This window comes from Halichoerus grypus, chromosome 4, assembly GCF_964656455.1.
Source record: "Halichoerus grypus chromosome 4, mHalGry1.hap1.1, whole genome shotgun sequence".
In the NCBI taxonomy this organism is placed as follows: Eukaryota; Metazoa; Chordata; class Mammalia; order Carnivora; family Phocidae; genus Halichoerus; species Halichoerus grypus.
Window position 1 is genome coordinate 106456421 of NC_135715.1, and position 16635 is coordinate 106473055.

Here is a 16635-nt window from a genome sequence, read left to right on the forward strand (position 1 = left end):
ACAGACTGAGTTGGTCCTCATTGGCCCTTTTGCCCTAATGTTACTAACTACTAATAACCACAGATATTATTACTATTTTTTAAAGATTTTATTTATTTATTTGAGAGAGAGAGTGAAAGAGAGAGAAAGCACGAGAGGGGGAAGGGTCAGAGGGAGAAGCGGACTCCCCACTGAGCAGGAAGCCCGATGCGGCGCTCCACCCCCGGACTCCAGGATCATGACCTGAGCCAAAGGCAGAAGCTTAACCGACTGAATCACCCAGGCGCCCCCCTCAGATATTATTGACCTCATATTTAACATCCAGATTTAAATGTGAAATGCCATGCTTACTATTATTTTTTATTTCTACTAGAAATCCTTGCTCCAGATCTGCACAAAATGGAGCTATATTTGTTCTTAAACAACTTACTTAAAGAATACTCAATTTTACTTTGCTATTATTTATCTCTGTCTCTCCTCCCTGGGTGCTTCTGTTAAAATTAATTTGCATTTAGACCTCAGGATTTTAAATTGCCATTAGAATCGTGAAATGTTTTTACTCAGCACAACTAAGAACTGATGTTTTACCTCCCACTAATGGACCTTTAATTAGGCACTGTAATGAACCATTCTGCCATTCCTTCATTTATGGAGAGAAGATTTTGTATATGCAAGATACAATTTTGACAGAACACCAGGTCCACTGAACCTTGCCGACTCACATATAATAGATCCTAAATTTATTATGCTTTTTTGTCAGCTGTTGGATTTATCATTTTAATGACACTGTCCACAGACTTATTTTGCTGCCAAAGAATAGCATCACCATGTTTGTTGACATCTTGATCAACAATTCCTGGGGTCTAGTTCTGACTGTAGTATTACTACTTCAGGACCTTGAGCAAGTTATTTAACCTCTGTCTAAGGATTAATTGGTTAATTTTAATAAGTGCTTTGCAGTAAAACGTGGGAAGTGCTATGACTGCTAATAGTGATAATAAAATGATAATGCAGCCTTTTATAATGCATCAGGCTACCTCAGACTGTGATTCTATTAAGTTGCCAATTAAAATATATGTTAACTGAATTTATTCTTTTTAAGAAACCAAATCGCTATAATGATGGCCACATAGTATTTTTTTAACTTAGATCAAAAAGAATAAAAAATGGCAATGCTTCAACTTAAAAAAATTTTTTTTAAAGTTAAAGAAAAAAAGATCAACGTTCTATGATGATGGACCAATTGGGAACAGAGAAAAGCTGCACAGAAAAATACCAGATGGTTGTACCCGATTAAATGTAGCTCTTGTACATTAAGTTGATTGTTCTTTATTAACTTGTCTCCAAACTGCTTTCCTTTATTTATCTATGATTATTTATTTATTTGACAAATGCCATTGTTGGGTGTAATGTCAAAGAGGTCATCCCAGACAAATAGGAGGAAAGCACACAATTAACAATAATACCAGATTAAAGTGAATAGAAACAGAGGTAAAGAAGCAGTGACTAGAAAATTCAAAAGAGAAAGAGATTCATTCTCTTGGGCAGATGTGAAGAACTTCACAAAGGGAACGGCCTTTAAACTGGACAGGGACAGATAGGATTTGGCATGGAGAGACGAAGGTGAGGAAGAATCCAAAGAAAGTGCATTCCAGAGGAAGAGAATAATAGGAGAAAGTCGCAATGCTAGGGAAATTGACATGTGGAGAAGCAGGGTAAGTGTGGTTTTACTAGAATAAGAGAGAAAGTAGTCTGGATAGTAATGAGGGTCTGCATTACACAGGGGAAGAGTTGGTGTTGTCCCTGATTTGCTTGGAAATCGTTCAGGGTTGTGAGAATATTGGAGCCAAAAAGAAAAAGCCCATGAGTTAGTAGGTGGAAGTTGTTCTGGAATATTCTGCTGTGTTGAGAGGAAGGAGGAGGAGGGGAGAGCCATGAGGACGTAAGCAAGGTGTGTAAACAAGGTGTGACACCTGCACATGACTGGATTGTTTTTGCTAGATAAACTCTGCGGGCTTATGACACATATTTAAGAGATAACTTAGGAAAGCAATGTGAAAAGAGCACTGGCTGAGGGTAGTGGCATTTATATATGTCAAGAGGCTGGCCTACATGAGCAGAATATACACTTAGAAAAGGAAACACCAATTTGTAACCAAATTTGTCTCTGCTACAGCAGAAGTGGCCCCCTGCTGTAACATCAGAAGGGAAGTATTTAATATTGCTCTTGACTCTCAAATTAAGTCAGTGCATATTGCTTGATTCGATGCTGTTCCACGTACTTCCTGCAGTGAACAGAGAGCGAGGCTACTCTCTGTGAGGACCTCAATGACATCAAACCATCTGGGGGCCAGAATGTTGAGTAACTTTTAAGGGTATGGGATCTGGAGTTGGATTACCCAGGCAGAGTCCTGACTCTCCCCTTTACTAACTGTGTGATCTTCAGGAGGCTCTTTGTGTCTCCTCAGTAGCATCCTCTGCAAAATGAGAATAAAAGCAACACCTAGCTCATTAGTGGGATTAAATGGATTAATAGAATTAATGCAAAAAAAGAAGTAAAGACAAGAATGCCCGGATATAGAAAGATCTCAGTAAATATGATTGAGACAGAAAACCATTCTTCTTATTATGAATACAACATGCAGCTGTGGCTACTCTTTTGAGAATCGGTACAGAGGGGGCTGAGAGAAAACATGAAGATCACTTAGTAATTATGCAGGTAAGAAATACTGGAAACTTCAATGAAGATAGTGGGGATGGAGCTGGTGAGAAGTGTTCAGATTCTGGGTATGTTTTAAAGGAAAAAGTGAGAAAGAAGTTGGGGTGTAAAAGAAAGAGAAGAGTCAAGGATGAATCCAAAATAGGTGAATGGGGATTAAGGACTACACTTGTGGTGATGAGCACGGGGTGAGGTATGGGATTGTTGAATCGCTGGATTATACACCCGAAACTAATATAACACTGTTTGTAACTATAGTGGAATTAAAACAAAAAATGGATATGAGAAATCTTTTAAAAAATAATGAAGTGGGTTAGATTTAAAAAAAAAAAAAAAAAAAGGATGAATCCAAGATACTTGGACCTGAGAGATGAGTGTTTCTTTTTATAGATACAGGGTAAACAGTGGTAGAAGCGATTTTGGGTGAGAAAATCAGGTTAATTTAGAGCCAACTCAAACTGTCAAATAGACAATTAGGTATAAAAATCTGGAATTCAGGTGGGAGTTTCAGCTAGAGATAAACATTCGGAATCATTTCTATTTGCATAGTATTGAAGGTCATGTGATTAGTTGAAATCATCTAGGCAGCAGGTCTCAATCTCAGTCACATATGTGAAACACGTGGGAAACCTTAAATACTATTGCAGCCTAACAGAATCAGAATCTTTGAAGGTGATGTTTGGGAAACTGTATCTCACAAAACTGTTTATAAAACTGTTTATTCTAATGTTCCGATTTGTACGGAAATCACAGGCTCGAAGAGTGAGTGTTTTTGAGAAAAAAGAGATATGAGTACAGTCATGAGCCACTCCAATGTTTAGAGGTCAGGGAGATGAGGAGGAACCAGCAAAAGATGGTGAAAAGAAACAGCCAGTAAACTTGGAATGAAAACACGAGAGTGGTAAAGACGAATGAAGGTGTTTTAAGGGGGGAGTGATTAACTTCGGACGGTGGGATAGAATAAGAATTGATAATTGGCCATTGAATATGAGAACATGGATGACAATAAAATAAATTCACTCGACTTTGATGAAAGCTATCTCAGCAAAATAGTGAAGATAAAAATCTGCCAGAGGTGAGGTCAAAAGAAAAATGAGAGGAACTGTAGCATATAACAACTCTTTAGAATAATGTTACAAGTAAAAAAAATAAGCAGGGAAATAAAGTTGTGGGTAGAAAGAGATATGGGCACAAGGCAAGGCTGTTCAAGAAAGAACTGGGGAGAGAGGAAAATATTGATAAAGGAGAAAGATGGGGACAGTTGTAAGAGATGTGTCCACGAGTAGCTAAGAGGGATGGAATGTATGAGTGGAGAGTATAGCACACAAGGTTCCTACTCCTACAAAGACAGAGTCTATGGATATAAGATAAAGTAGTTTGAGAGATGTGATAGTGGGAGTGGGAGCTCGTGGCAGTTCTCTTTAGATAGCTTCTATTTTGATCAATGAAATAGAAAGCAAGTTCTTGAGCTCAGGATGAATTTGGGGAGCAAGGATCGGAGGTTTGAGGAGAAAAGAGAAGATCTGACATAGACATCTAGGAGAGTCAATAGATTAGCAAAACACAGTAGAAGCCATAGTAAGTGCCCATTTGACATTGGTGATAAAAACTCAAGAGAGACCTGTCTGTACGATTATGTGCTCTTCTTCAGTGGCATCCAGCAGTGGGGCACCAGTTCAGAGCAGATGGAGAACTGGATTTAACCATGGTTACAGTTTTCTAGGAAAGTGCAACAGAAGGGAAGAAAGAGCATGGGAACTGAGGGTATATACGAGGACATGATTACAACGATGGATTCGAGAATCTAAGCTGGGGAAGGAAAAAACATCGAATCTTTAAAACGAGAAGGATGAGGACAAATGTAAAAACTAGTTGGAGTTGGGGTGATGGAGGGAGTGAGGCTGAAAAATAAGGGGTTGCTGAAATTGAGGTAATGGAGGGAACATCGAGATAAGAGAATTACTTATGGTAAACATCAAAGTCTGCTGTGAGATCATCTCGTGGGACTTGCTTTCACTTACAGTACTGACATCTGTCCCCAGTGTGTTCAGGCTGGCAGTGGCAGTAAGGTTGGTTCCCAGCAGTCACACTGCAGGTCCCTCCATTTTGACAAAAGTCCTCACAGACCGTCTTACCACAGTTTGGTCCAGTGAACCCCAGGGCACAGCTGCAGGTGGGTCTCCCTATTGGAAAAGAAAAAGGAACAGAAAAGAAATTATTTGACTAGAATTGTTTATTTTCATGGCATCCTCACTGGATAAGAAACAGGAAGCCAAGATTCTGGTCAAGGTTTGTGCACTACTTAATCTGTGATTTTAGGCAGTAACTTGACCTCTGTGGGTCTTAGTTTTCCCATGTTCCAGTGAAGCCTGGATTAGAAGATAACTCAGATTCACATCAGGTAAAATAACCGGAGCTCATTTTATGAACAATTACGTATTTATGCAGGTGTGTTATGCTCTGAAATGCTTGTTTTATTCTTTGTACTTCTCTGTTCATGTCCATTTTGCTTTTTCAATTATTTTTATTCTATTCATATAGTAATGCAGATTGTATTAGCCATTAGAATATAAAATAGAGACAATCATATTGCTTTTTTATTCTTTTTTCTCTTTCTTTCTTTCTTTTTTTTCTTTCTTTCTTTCTTTCTTTCTTTCTTTCTTTCTTTCTTTCTTTCTTTCTTTCTCTTTCTTTCTTTCTTTCTTTTCTTTCTTTCTTTTTTAGTGTTCAACGATTCATTAGTTGCGTATAACACCCACTTGCCCTCCTTGATACCCATCACCTGGTTTCCCCATCCCCCCCAACCCCCTCTCCTCTGAAACCCTCAGTTTGTTTTGCAGAGCCCAGAGTCTCTCATGGTTTGTCTCCCTCACTGATTTCTTCCCCTTCAGTTTTCCCTCCCTTCCCCTATGGTCCTCCGTGCTATTCCTTATGTTCCACATACCATATGATAATTGCCTCTCTCTGCTTGACTTATTTCACTTAGTATAATCCCCTCAGACAATCATATTTCTGTGTTGAATCATCATGTACCACCACTGCAAAAGCATGAGTTTAGACTTATAAATATTTTAATATGTTTAAAGTGGGTATGGCATCTATAATACTTATGCAATTATTTATTTTAGTTGATGTAAATATACATACTCCATTTAGTAAATAAGCACTTAGTAAGTCCTATTTTATTTCATTTTGAGATTTTTTATTCATGGGAAAGGACTGTCGCTTGTAGACTAGTAAGATGATTTAAAGTCTAATGTTAACAGCACACAAGAGCAAATCTAATGGATCATTTGTGGATATTTTTCTTTATTTGCTCTGTGGAAACTAACATCACAAGTAAAGGTGAACAATCCTTTAAGGTGTTTGGAACACAACACAGTTAACTGTTATATCAGGAATGAGTCTCTCTAACTGCCTGGAATGTCAAGGGCTGGGTGGAAAATGGAGTACAGAACTAGCTCTGTAACAGAGATTAAGGAAAACAAAATGAAATAATGACCATCATTTGTAATGGGGAAAAGTGAAGCTTAGAGGTTGTGCAAATGTAAAGAAATAACATGAAAGAGAATAAAGAAGAAATTTAGTTATAGATCTGAATTAACTAGGACTTGGAAATGTCACTCAGGTGAAAGCATCAGAGAATATCCAACCATCTCCTCTCTCACCTTTGTAGACATGAAGCATAATTAGAATGGTCATAGAAATGTATGAGTATAAGGCTTAGATTTGAAGTGTGAAAATGATATGTTTTCTCTATTGCCATAGATTCTACATTCTATATTTTTTTGAAAAGCACTCATAAGTGAATAAAGTGCCTCCAGATAAAATCCACCTGTATTTCCAAGGGAATAAATAAGTTGAGGTTCCACAACCTATTTATTTATTTTGCCTTGAAAGCTCTCCACATACTTAAACATAGTTGAAGCTATTGCTTCTCAATGAACAAAGTTACATACATTTTTATGGTGAGTAGCATTGCTTTATAACTTATGTATAAATGTTATTAGTTTGGCGGCAGATAAATGCCTATTAATAGGTTGAGAAGCAAGGTAAATTTTACGTACATTAAAAGCTGAGTCACATCATGTTTTCCACTCCCAGAAAATGGCTTTAAAACTTTTAGCTAATTATTTTTCTTATAATGGTAGTGAATTTTCTAGTTGTTGCTTACATATAGACAAAATATCTTCACAGGAACAATAATGGGTGAAAAACAAAGACACAAACAAGAGAATGAATAGTGGTAGAAGATGAAGAGGACAGAGAATTGTTGGAACACAGTTACCAAGGAAAACGAAAGCTCCAAACAAAAGAAGTAATTCCTCTTCATCAACAAGAAACAGTGAATGCCTTACAAAGAAATAGAACATATAAACAGGAACACAAATTAACATGAGCTAAATGTGAAACAAACAGAACAGAAAGTACAGGAGAAATCAAAATGCATTAGAATAATCACAAAAAGTGCCATATGGTGGTAGGACTTAAGCACCATAGATTTATGTTTTCTCCATTATTTTCCAGGTTTTTTAAAATTAGGAGTGAAAAACATTGAAGTGATAGAAGTTTGAAAGAAACAAATGCAACCCACTAAGGCACTTGAAAACTATCCCAGTCCCTGGGAGAATGACACCATGCTTTTATCTCATCTACAGCTGTTTTGAAACTAGGGCGGAGTGACCAGGTTGTCCCCCACCTCTCCCCAGCACCAGCCTATGCCTCACATCATTTAGATTCTGGCTGAATTATTTTCAAAAGGCTTCTTTCTCTTCCTTTAAAAAGATTTCTTTTTGACAAGTAGAAATCTTCATATTCAGGGGAACATTACCAACTTGAAACTGTGTGTTGATACAGCAGATCTTTTGTTTGCTGATGGGAAATGAACCACCTGTCACAGAATTTTATAATGGGCTCCATCTAATATTTTCACGAATCTCTCTGGGTGCACCCTAACAAGTTGCATTGGATTTATTTATAAAGATTTTTTAGGTAGCTCAATTTGATTTTGGCATTTGAAAAGGCAACAATACTGTTACGATGACTAAGGTATAGATTTATAGCAGTGAAGCGTCCAGGGAGTTTGGGAGTTGACAGCCTACAAGAGGAGTATAATCAGGAAGAGCATCAATTAACCGGAGGAAGGAGGGGGAGGATCAGTTTGTTGCCTCTAATCAGTCCGCCTTCTATAGCATTCAGACCTTTAAAGTGTGGGTTGTCAGACTGCCTGGGTATAGACTATCTGTGCCAATTACCTGTGGGGGGACCATGGGCACCACTTCTCTGCTTCTTTCCCCCTATGCAAAAAAATGGGGATAATAATATGGGGTTGTTGTGTAGAATCAAATAAAGTAAATGAGATTATACATGCAAAGCATTTCTAAAGGTACTAGGCACATAGAAGGCACTCAGTGACACTTTAGCTCTAATTGTTTAGTATTATTATTGTTGTTATTTCTACTGAGATTCACCATTTATCACTTTGTAACTGTGTCCTAAAGAGACATGTAACATTCTAAGAAAATCTTTTGGAAAATTGTCTTAAATTAAACATTTTGTCTCCATTATTTTTTTAAGATAAAATTAAATTTGAATTTGTATGGCAGCAATGGGATAAAGCAGAAATTCTCCATCAAGTCTCAGACTTCAGCATCTTTAACTTTGAAGGATAGGTCTTTTTCTCTCTTTACTTTCTCAACATGCTTAATTCTACACTAAAAAGAAAGAACACACAACAAACACAAACAAAAAAAGCACACCTAGTATTTTTATCAAGTCCATTTACTTGTATAACTTCAAATTTCGATATATACTTGAGCTTTTTAAAGAAAGAGTCTACATGCACAGCTTCCAGTTCTACCAAATATATGACAAAATCTTTGATCATAAAGTCACATCCCAATCCTTTACTGGGTTTACAGTTTTTATTTTTTCAATATACAAAACAATGTATCTTAATCTGTTACTTCTCTTTGCTTTTTCAGAAGAGAGGACAGATCCCTCAATACGTAGGTATTGTTCACATAAATCAATTCTGATTCCCTTGTGGTAAAAAAGGTTTAGGGCTGGAGAGGTTAATGTGTGTTTTCTTTACTGTGTATTTATGTACTCTTGAAAAGCTTATCTCTGATCTCTTAATCCCTAAATCCACTGATTTCTTTTCAATCATCCTCCTCCTCAAATGTTCTCCATAATTTTACACATTTTATTCTTGAAATTTATTTTTTATCTTTCATTACACATTTATTACACATCTACTCCTAAAAAATTCTATCTCTGCTTGGTTTCTAAGACACTACCATTGTTGATTTCCTTTTTTTTCTGACTGTCCTTTTCAGTTGCCTTTGTGTTTTCTCTTTCTGTCTCTTAAAATATATTCTTCTAAACTTCTTTTTGGTGATACAATTTCATGGGTTCAACAATTGTCTCTCTATCCAAATACTTCAGTCTCAATTTTCTGACTCTGGGCTCATTCTCCTTCCAAAATGACAGACCTTCATTCTCAGTCTTTGTCGTATGCCTCAGTGTGTCTCTGCCTGCTCAGTAGGTTCAACTCTCCCATGACCCACAAGACAGAAAATTCTTCTCAGAAACATTGGTGTCGTGTATGGTAGCATACGTGATTTCTGAAGACTAGGTTCTCCCAGTGCTAGGTCTGTTCCATATTTAAGTTGGACATTATATTTTAGCAAAGTGCCTTACTAGCTGTATACAACAAATGGAGCTTAGTTTAATTGCTCCATTAATTTATTATTAATTTATCTGCTTCTGTTCATAGACAAATGGAAACTCTTTGCACATATCTTCAAAAATGTGCCAGCAAATTTTCATGCAACAAGGTAAATAAATAATAAATGTTGAGATGTAACTGGATAATCAATAGTAGCTAATGTCAAATATGGTGAAAATATAACTAAAGGTGTTGATCATCTATAATCAATAATACATATTATTGAGGAATATTCATTGACACAACTAAAGATTGTATTGCTCATAAGAAAAATGGAAATGGGGCGCCTGGGTGGCTCAGTTCGTTAAGCGACTGCCTTCGGCTCAGGTCATGATCCTGGAGTCCCGGGATCGAGTCCCGCATCGGGCTCCCTGCTCGGCAGGGAGTCTGCTTCTCCCTCTGACCCTCCTCCCTCTCATGTGCTCTCTCTCATTCTCTCTCTCTCAAATAAATAAATAAAATCTTTAAAAAAAAAAAAAAAGAAAAGAAAAGAAAAATGGAAATGCCTTGGATTCTCACAGAGTTCTTGAAATTTCGCTGGTCTTACATGGCCCTTACATACCAAAACTAGTCTCAGTAAAAATGGGTCATCCTGAAATATTTCATAAGAATATTTAACAGGAACTAAATAATAAATTTAGTGCAAAGTTAAATTATTTGTTTTTTAGTATCAGACAGACCTGGGAATCAAATCTTATTAGATATTTATTAATTATGTGGCTTTGCAAAACTTACATTTCTTCACTAGATCTCATTTTGCATCTCATTATGTAAAATGGTGCTAGTAATGCCTACTGTGTGCTGGTAAAACACATGGCACAATGTCTGCCACATAGCAAGTACTTAATTGGTAGTGTTATTATTAGTAGTTGTGTTGGTATATAAAGACAAATTCCGGGACGCCTGGGTGGCTCAGTCAGTTAAGCATCTGCCTTAGGCTCAGGTCATGATCCCAGGGTCCTGGGATCGAGCCCATGTCTGGCTCCCTGTTCAGCGGGGAGTCTGCTTCTCCCTCTGCCTGCCCCTCCCCCTGCCTGTGCTTTCTGTCAAGTAAATAAATAAAATCTTTAAAAAAAAAAAAAGACAAATTCCATATGATTCCACTTATATATGGAATTTGAAAAACAAAACAAACAATAAAGAACTGACCCATAAATACACAGAACAACCTGGTGGCTGCCACTGGGGAGGCAGTGGGGATGGGCAAAATGGATGAAGGGGAGTGGGAGGTACAGACTATCAATTATGGAATGAATAAACCACGGGGATGAAAGGTACCAGCTCAGGGAATATAGTCAATGATACTGTAAGAGCATTGTATGGTGACAGATGGTAGCTACACTTGTGATGAGCATAGCATAACTTACAGAGCTGTCAAATCACTCAATTGTCCACCTGAACCTAATACAACATTGTGTATCAACTATACTTCAATAAAAATAAAATAAAATAAAATACAATGTGACTATTTTACTATATTATCCTATATTCTACAAGTCTGGTTGTATTTATCATATAACATTCATCTTTTAGATATGCTATATCTTACATATTAACTAGTTGGATTCAGGTTTCTATCTCCAATTTTATATTCCAAATAACACTATAATGAACATCTTTACTTCTAAATATTTTGGTTTTTATCATTATGTAATCCTTAGGATATGTTTCTAAAAATTTTATTTAAAGGACACAGAAACTTTTTAAACTCTTGGTGAGTATTTCAAAATTGCTTGCCTCAAGATTTGTACCATGAACATTTTCTTCTGATAGTGATTGAAGGATGCTGGTTTCATCTGTGTGTGACGGGGCTCCTGCTGCACTTCCTCCTCTCCAAAATCCTCCTTCCTCTTTTTCCTCTTTTCTCCTCTTTTTGTATGTTTGTGTGCATGTGTGTGTGAGACTTTCTTTTGCCATTTGCTCATTTTGCTTTCTGTATTTTTTTCTACTTGATTTGTCATGGCTATGTATTTCTATGTCACTTATTTGTTAAAATTATATGCCCTATTTAATGTTTTTATAATTTTATATTTTCAACAAAATATTCTCTGAGATCCTCAAAAAGCAAGTAGGACCAAATAGCCAGCTTTTAGCACTCCCTAAATATAAACAGTATCTATGTTAAGGAAGCTAGGACATCAAGCTTAATTTAAATTAAAAACAGCTCTCATTTAAATAAAAAGTGAAAGAAAAACAAAGATGGGCAGTTTGAATGCATGTTCACCCTTTATCAAGATGTTAATTAGGTGATTGTGTACTTTATGTCCTAGGTAGAGATGGGACTTGAGAGACATCAGGATTTACGTTTTGTCATTAGTCCCATGATGTTTTGAGGGTATCCAAAAGTTCCTAGTTTTGCCTTTGAGCAAACATTTTTAGGGCAGCCATATTTGATCATATTTGATGGCAGCCATATATGCCCCCCTCATATTTGGGGCAGTGTCCTGGGCAGAAAGAGCCTGAATGAATGAAAAAGAAAAGTCTTAGCATCAACTTATTATTTTAAAAGCCCTTTCTGTTGCAGTGAGAAGTAATGAAAAGAATCGGGTTTTTTTTTGTTTTTTTGTTTCCTTTCCTTAACAGGGGCCACTTTCTGTTTTAGTTCTGGGGACAAAACCTTTCACTGCCAAAGTCCATTGATATGGTAACAGGGAGAATTACAGTGAGAGTTTCTGCTTTCTTCTTTCACTTAAGACATTTTCACTTAAGACATTCAATACAAATGTATTATCTACTATAAAAAATTGCACTGTCACTCCTTTACCTAGGCAGTCCTGCTTTTCTGCACTTTCAAACTCCCTAAATTAAAAGTTGCCTTCCCTTCTGCATAACTCCAAACTTTACGTGTGAGAGTATTTGGGTATATTGCCCCAAATTTACAAACTCTCTTGCTCTATTACTCTAAATCAGCTGTGTAGAAAACCTTGATTCTTTTTGATATGAACATTAAAAGTCTAAATAACAGAACTCTAAGAGTAAGGAAAATACCAAACAGTATCAACATACTTTTTTTTTTTTAAGATTTTATTTATTTATTCATGAGAGACAGAGACAGAGAGAGAGAGGCAGAGGGAGAAGCAGGCTCCCAAGGAGCAGGGAGCCCGATGTGGGACTCGATTCCAGGACCCTGGGATCATGACCTGAGCCGAAGGCAGACACTTAACCATCTGAGCCACCCAGGCGCCCCATCAACATACTTTAGAGAATAAATATTTATAAAAGTGAAGATTAATTGTAAATATATAGAGTTAATCACGTAAATATCCTCATTATATTCATGATGAGAAAAATTCTTCAATTATTCTCTATTTTCTATAATAGAATGATTGAATAATTCAATGCTTACTCTCATTTCCATTATTTTGCCCAAAGCAAACTTTATCTTAATATCCTCCTATGAGCAGGTCATAGAAATGAACTACATGCACCCTTGTCGATATAATCAATGTCAAACTATTTCATTTTGTAGTACTTTCCTATATGAATACAGTTCATATATTTTATTTTTAGTTTTCTCTATTATAAAAAAAACTTAAGGAATGAGGAAACACTCAATGCAAAATTTTAATTATGCCTCTCAGATGTGTGCTTTTAATTAACTGGTGACATTTCCTTTGTTCAATTATTATAGTTCTATACAACTGTCATAAACTTATAAATTTTAATTAAGGCTGCCCCAGACCCTAGTCATAGAGTGTCCACATAGGAATTTGCCAAAAGGCTTAACCGTAAGTAAACCAACAGTGAATAAATCCATGAATTGCCCACTGGGATTTGTTTAACAAATTAACATTTGTGTGGAGATAATGAGGTTTTACAGTCTATAAAAACCAAACAATGTTTTTATAAAACCATATTTTTAAAAGTAAAAAATGCTTTGTAGATGACTTAATTGGATATGATATTATTATTAATATTTAGATGCTCTATGACAATAAACTACATGGCCATATCTCAAGTTAAATTCATATAAGGACTCATTTATATTACTAATTTGAAATATAATTTTTTTCTGAACATGTTATCTATGTAAATCAAGATCTAATAATCTATCTGGGTGCAAATATAAAATTGATATAGATTTTAAGAATACAGCAAGATCTCGACAAATGATTTGAACAAAACATTAAAAGTTGTGCTGTATCCACATATAGTTCAGGATCCATTAACAGGGCAGAAAATTCAGTGTTTCATAGAGATTTGTCCTTGTGGATCCACTGCAGGTTGAAAAGATATTTATAGTTTGGAGTACCAAACTCTTTTCCGTTTAAATATTTCTAAAGGCAAATATAAGAAAAGCATCTGGCTGTAACCCCCCAAAAATTTATTATCTTAATGAGAAAATTAACAATCAAATAATAAAATTCTTAAATGACTCATTTGTGTAAGAAAAGCTTCTCCCCTAAAGGAAATGGTATCTGTGTTACTAAAATACAATTACAGGTCATACCCTTTTACCAAACATTCATTCAGTTTTCATTTGCATGGTCCCAGTACTACAATTTCTCCCACAACAATAGAATATACTCTACTGTAAGGAGTAGCTGCTCTTAGGCAGAATGAAAATATATAGTAAGACCTAGTGCCTTTTTATTTCAGTCAACTTGCTGCATATGTTTTCAGAATTCTATTAAGTAGCTAGAATACCTTAATTATCAATTAATCATAAGTCAAAAATATTTATAGACTTAAAATTATCAAATTCAAAGAAATAGTAATGCTTTTACTATTAGAATGCAAATCAGAAACAGTTTGGTTCCTCTGAACTCCATTGAAAATGCTTCTTCATGTGGCTCTTTCAGTTAGCATTATGCTAAATACTTCAAAGAATAGCATAAGCAATAGAAGCAGTGAGAACTCCCAGTAAGACAGAAATTAACCGTGTAGGGGATGTGAAGATCATATGGATTAATTTTCCATTTCACTAAATTTGCATTTATTGCAGTAGAATTAAATGTGCATAAATTGCACTTTAATAGTTGCATAGTGTCCTTTGCACTGAATTTTGGAATTTACAAATTATATTTTTATTATGCATTGGGGTTAATTTTTCCTGTGGGAACATATTTTAAATATAATAGCACTAAGTAGAAAAATACATTTTAATATTCACTTATGCACTGTAGCAAACACTTTTTATAAACAGAGCTATTGCATAAATTAATAAGAATTTCAAGTATATCTTAATATGTAGTAACCTGATATTTTCAAAGCATATTATACACTATATTGCAATGCCAACAAAGTAGTTATGATTTTAGATAGGAATTATGATGCTATCAGATGTACTGATATAGTGTATTTATATTTAACTTAATTTTAAAATTTAACTTAATTTAATTTTCAATAGCAAATGAGGTTTAGCATTAGGCTAACTGTTCAATTAAAAAAGGACATGCAAAAGAACCAAACTGGACCACTTTCTTACACCACACAGGAAAATAAATTCAAAATGGATTAAAGACCTAAATGTGAGACAGGAAACCGTAAAAATCCTAGAGGAGAACATAGGCAATAACCTATTTGACATTGACCATAGCATCTTCTTTCTAGATATGTCTCCTGAGACAAGGAAAACAAAAGCAAAAGTACACTGTTGGGACTTCATCAAAATGAAAAGCTTCTGCACAGTGAAGGAAACAATCAACAAAACTAGAAGGCAACCAACGGAATGGGAGAAGATATTTGCAAATGACATATCTGAGAAAGAGATAGTATCCAAAATATATAAAGAACTTAGAAAACTCAACATCCAAAAAAGAATAATCCAATTAAAAAATGTGCAGAAGACATGGATAGACATTTTTCCAAAGAATATACACAGCTGGCCCACAGACACATGAAAAGATGCTCAGCATCACTGATCAACAGGGAAACGCAAATCAAAACTACAGGTACCACCTCACACCTGTCAGAACGGCTAAAATTAACAAGTCAGGAAACAAGTGTTGGCGAGGATGTGGAGAAAGGGGGACCCTCTTGCACTGTCGGGGGGGAATGCAAACTGGTGCAGCCACTCGGAAAAATAGTATGGAGGTTCCTCAAGAAGTTAAAAATAGAACCACCCTATGATCCAGCAGTTGAACTACTAGGTATTTACCCAAAGAATACAAAATACTACTTTAAAGGGACAGATGCACCCTGATGTTAATAGAAGCATTATCTATAAGAGCCATATTATGGAAACAGCCCAAATCAAAGAAGTTGTGGTATCTATATATCTATATCTATATCTATATCTATATATAATATAATGGAATATTACTCAGCCATAAAAAAGAACAAAATCTTGTCATTTGCTACAACATGGACGGAGCCAGAGACTATTATGCTAAGTGAAATAAGTCAGTCAGAGAAAGACAAATACCATATGATCCTGTATGTGGAATTTAAGAAACAAAATAAATGAGCAAAGGAGGAAAAAAAAGAGAGCGAGTCAAGCCAAGAAACAGACTCTTAACTATAGAGAACAAACTGATGGTTACCAGAGGGAGATGGGTGGGGAAGGATTGGTTAAATCGGTGATGGGCATTAAGAAGTGCACTTGTGATAAGCACTGGGTGTTGTATGGAGGTGCTGAATCACTATATTGTACACCTGAATGTTAACTAACTGGAATTTAGATAAATATTTTTTAAAAAGCTCAACCATGAAATGTCAAAATAAAAGAAATAAAAATAAAAAAGAACAGATTTTGGAATCACACCTATAAAGCTTATAAAACTGATTTTACTTAATCATTCTAAGCCAGCATCAGAATACCTGTAAGCACTGAGCCCTGTCACATGGTACGCACTCAACACAGGATAAGGATCATTACTATTGTTAGATTTTGTGACTTGAACTTCAATATACTGAGCTTGGAACAAATACTATTATGTTGAATTAATAATTAAATTTAATTTGTGTTAATTTATTTTTTATAAAGATACCAGGAATTAAATTTCTAATATTAAGTATCCTCTTTATATTTTTCACATGTAAGGAAAAGCGTAAATTACTTGAACGCACAATGAAATTCAAATACTTACCCAGAGCTGATGCTATACAGGTGCCTCCATTTCGGCAGTAGTTGCTACAGTGATTGACTTCACACCTGTCTCCTGAATAACTAGGCCAACAGTGACACCTCAAGTCACCCTTCTCATTTAAAATGCATCTTCCTCCATTTTCACAAGTCAATTTGCATGAATCATCTGGTTATAAG

At 35.6% G+C, this 16635-nt stretch overlaps 1 protein-coding gene across 1 annotated transcript in view; it reads right to left on the minus strand.

Annotated features, from left to right (window-relative positions):
* LRP1B (LDL receptor related protein 1B) overlaps positions 1-16635 on the minus strand; it is a 1832840-nt gene that overhangs the window by 58120 nt on the left and 1758085 nt on the right. The window contains exons 83-84 of the mRNA XM_078070743.1: positions 16460-16624; positions 4720-4881 (exon numbers count right to left, since the gene is read on the minus strand). Coding sequence (XP_077926869.1) covers positions 4720-4881; positions 16460-16624 — 327 coding nt within the window. The remainder of the gene's footprint in view (positions 1-4719; positions 4882-16459; positions 16625-16635) is intronic.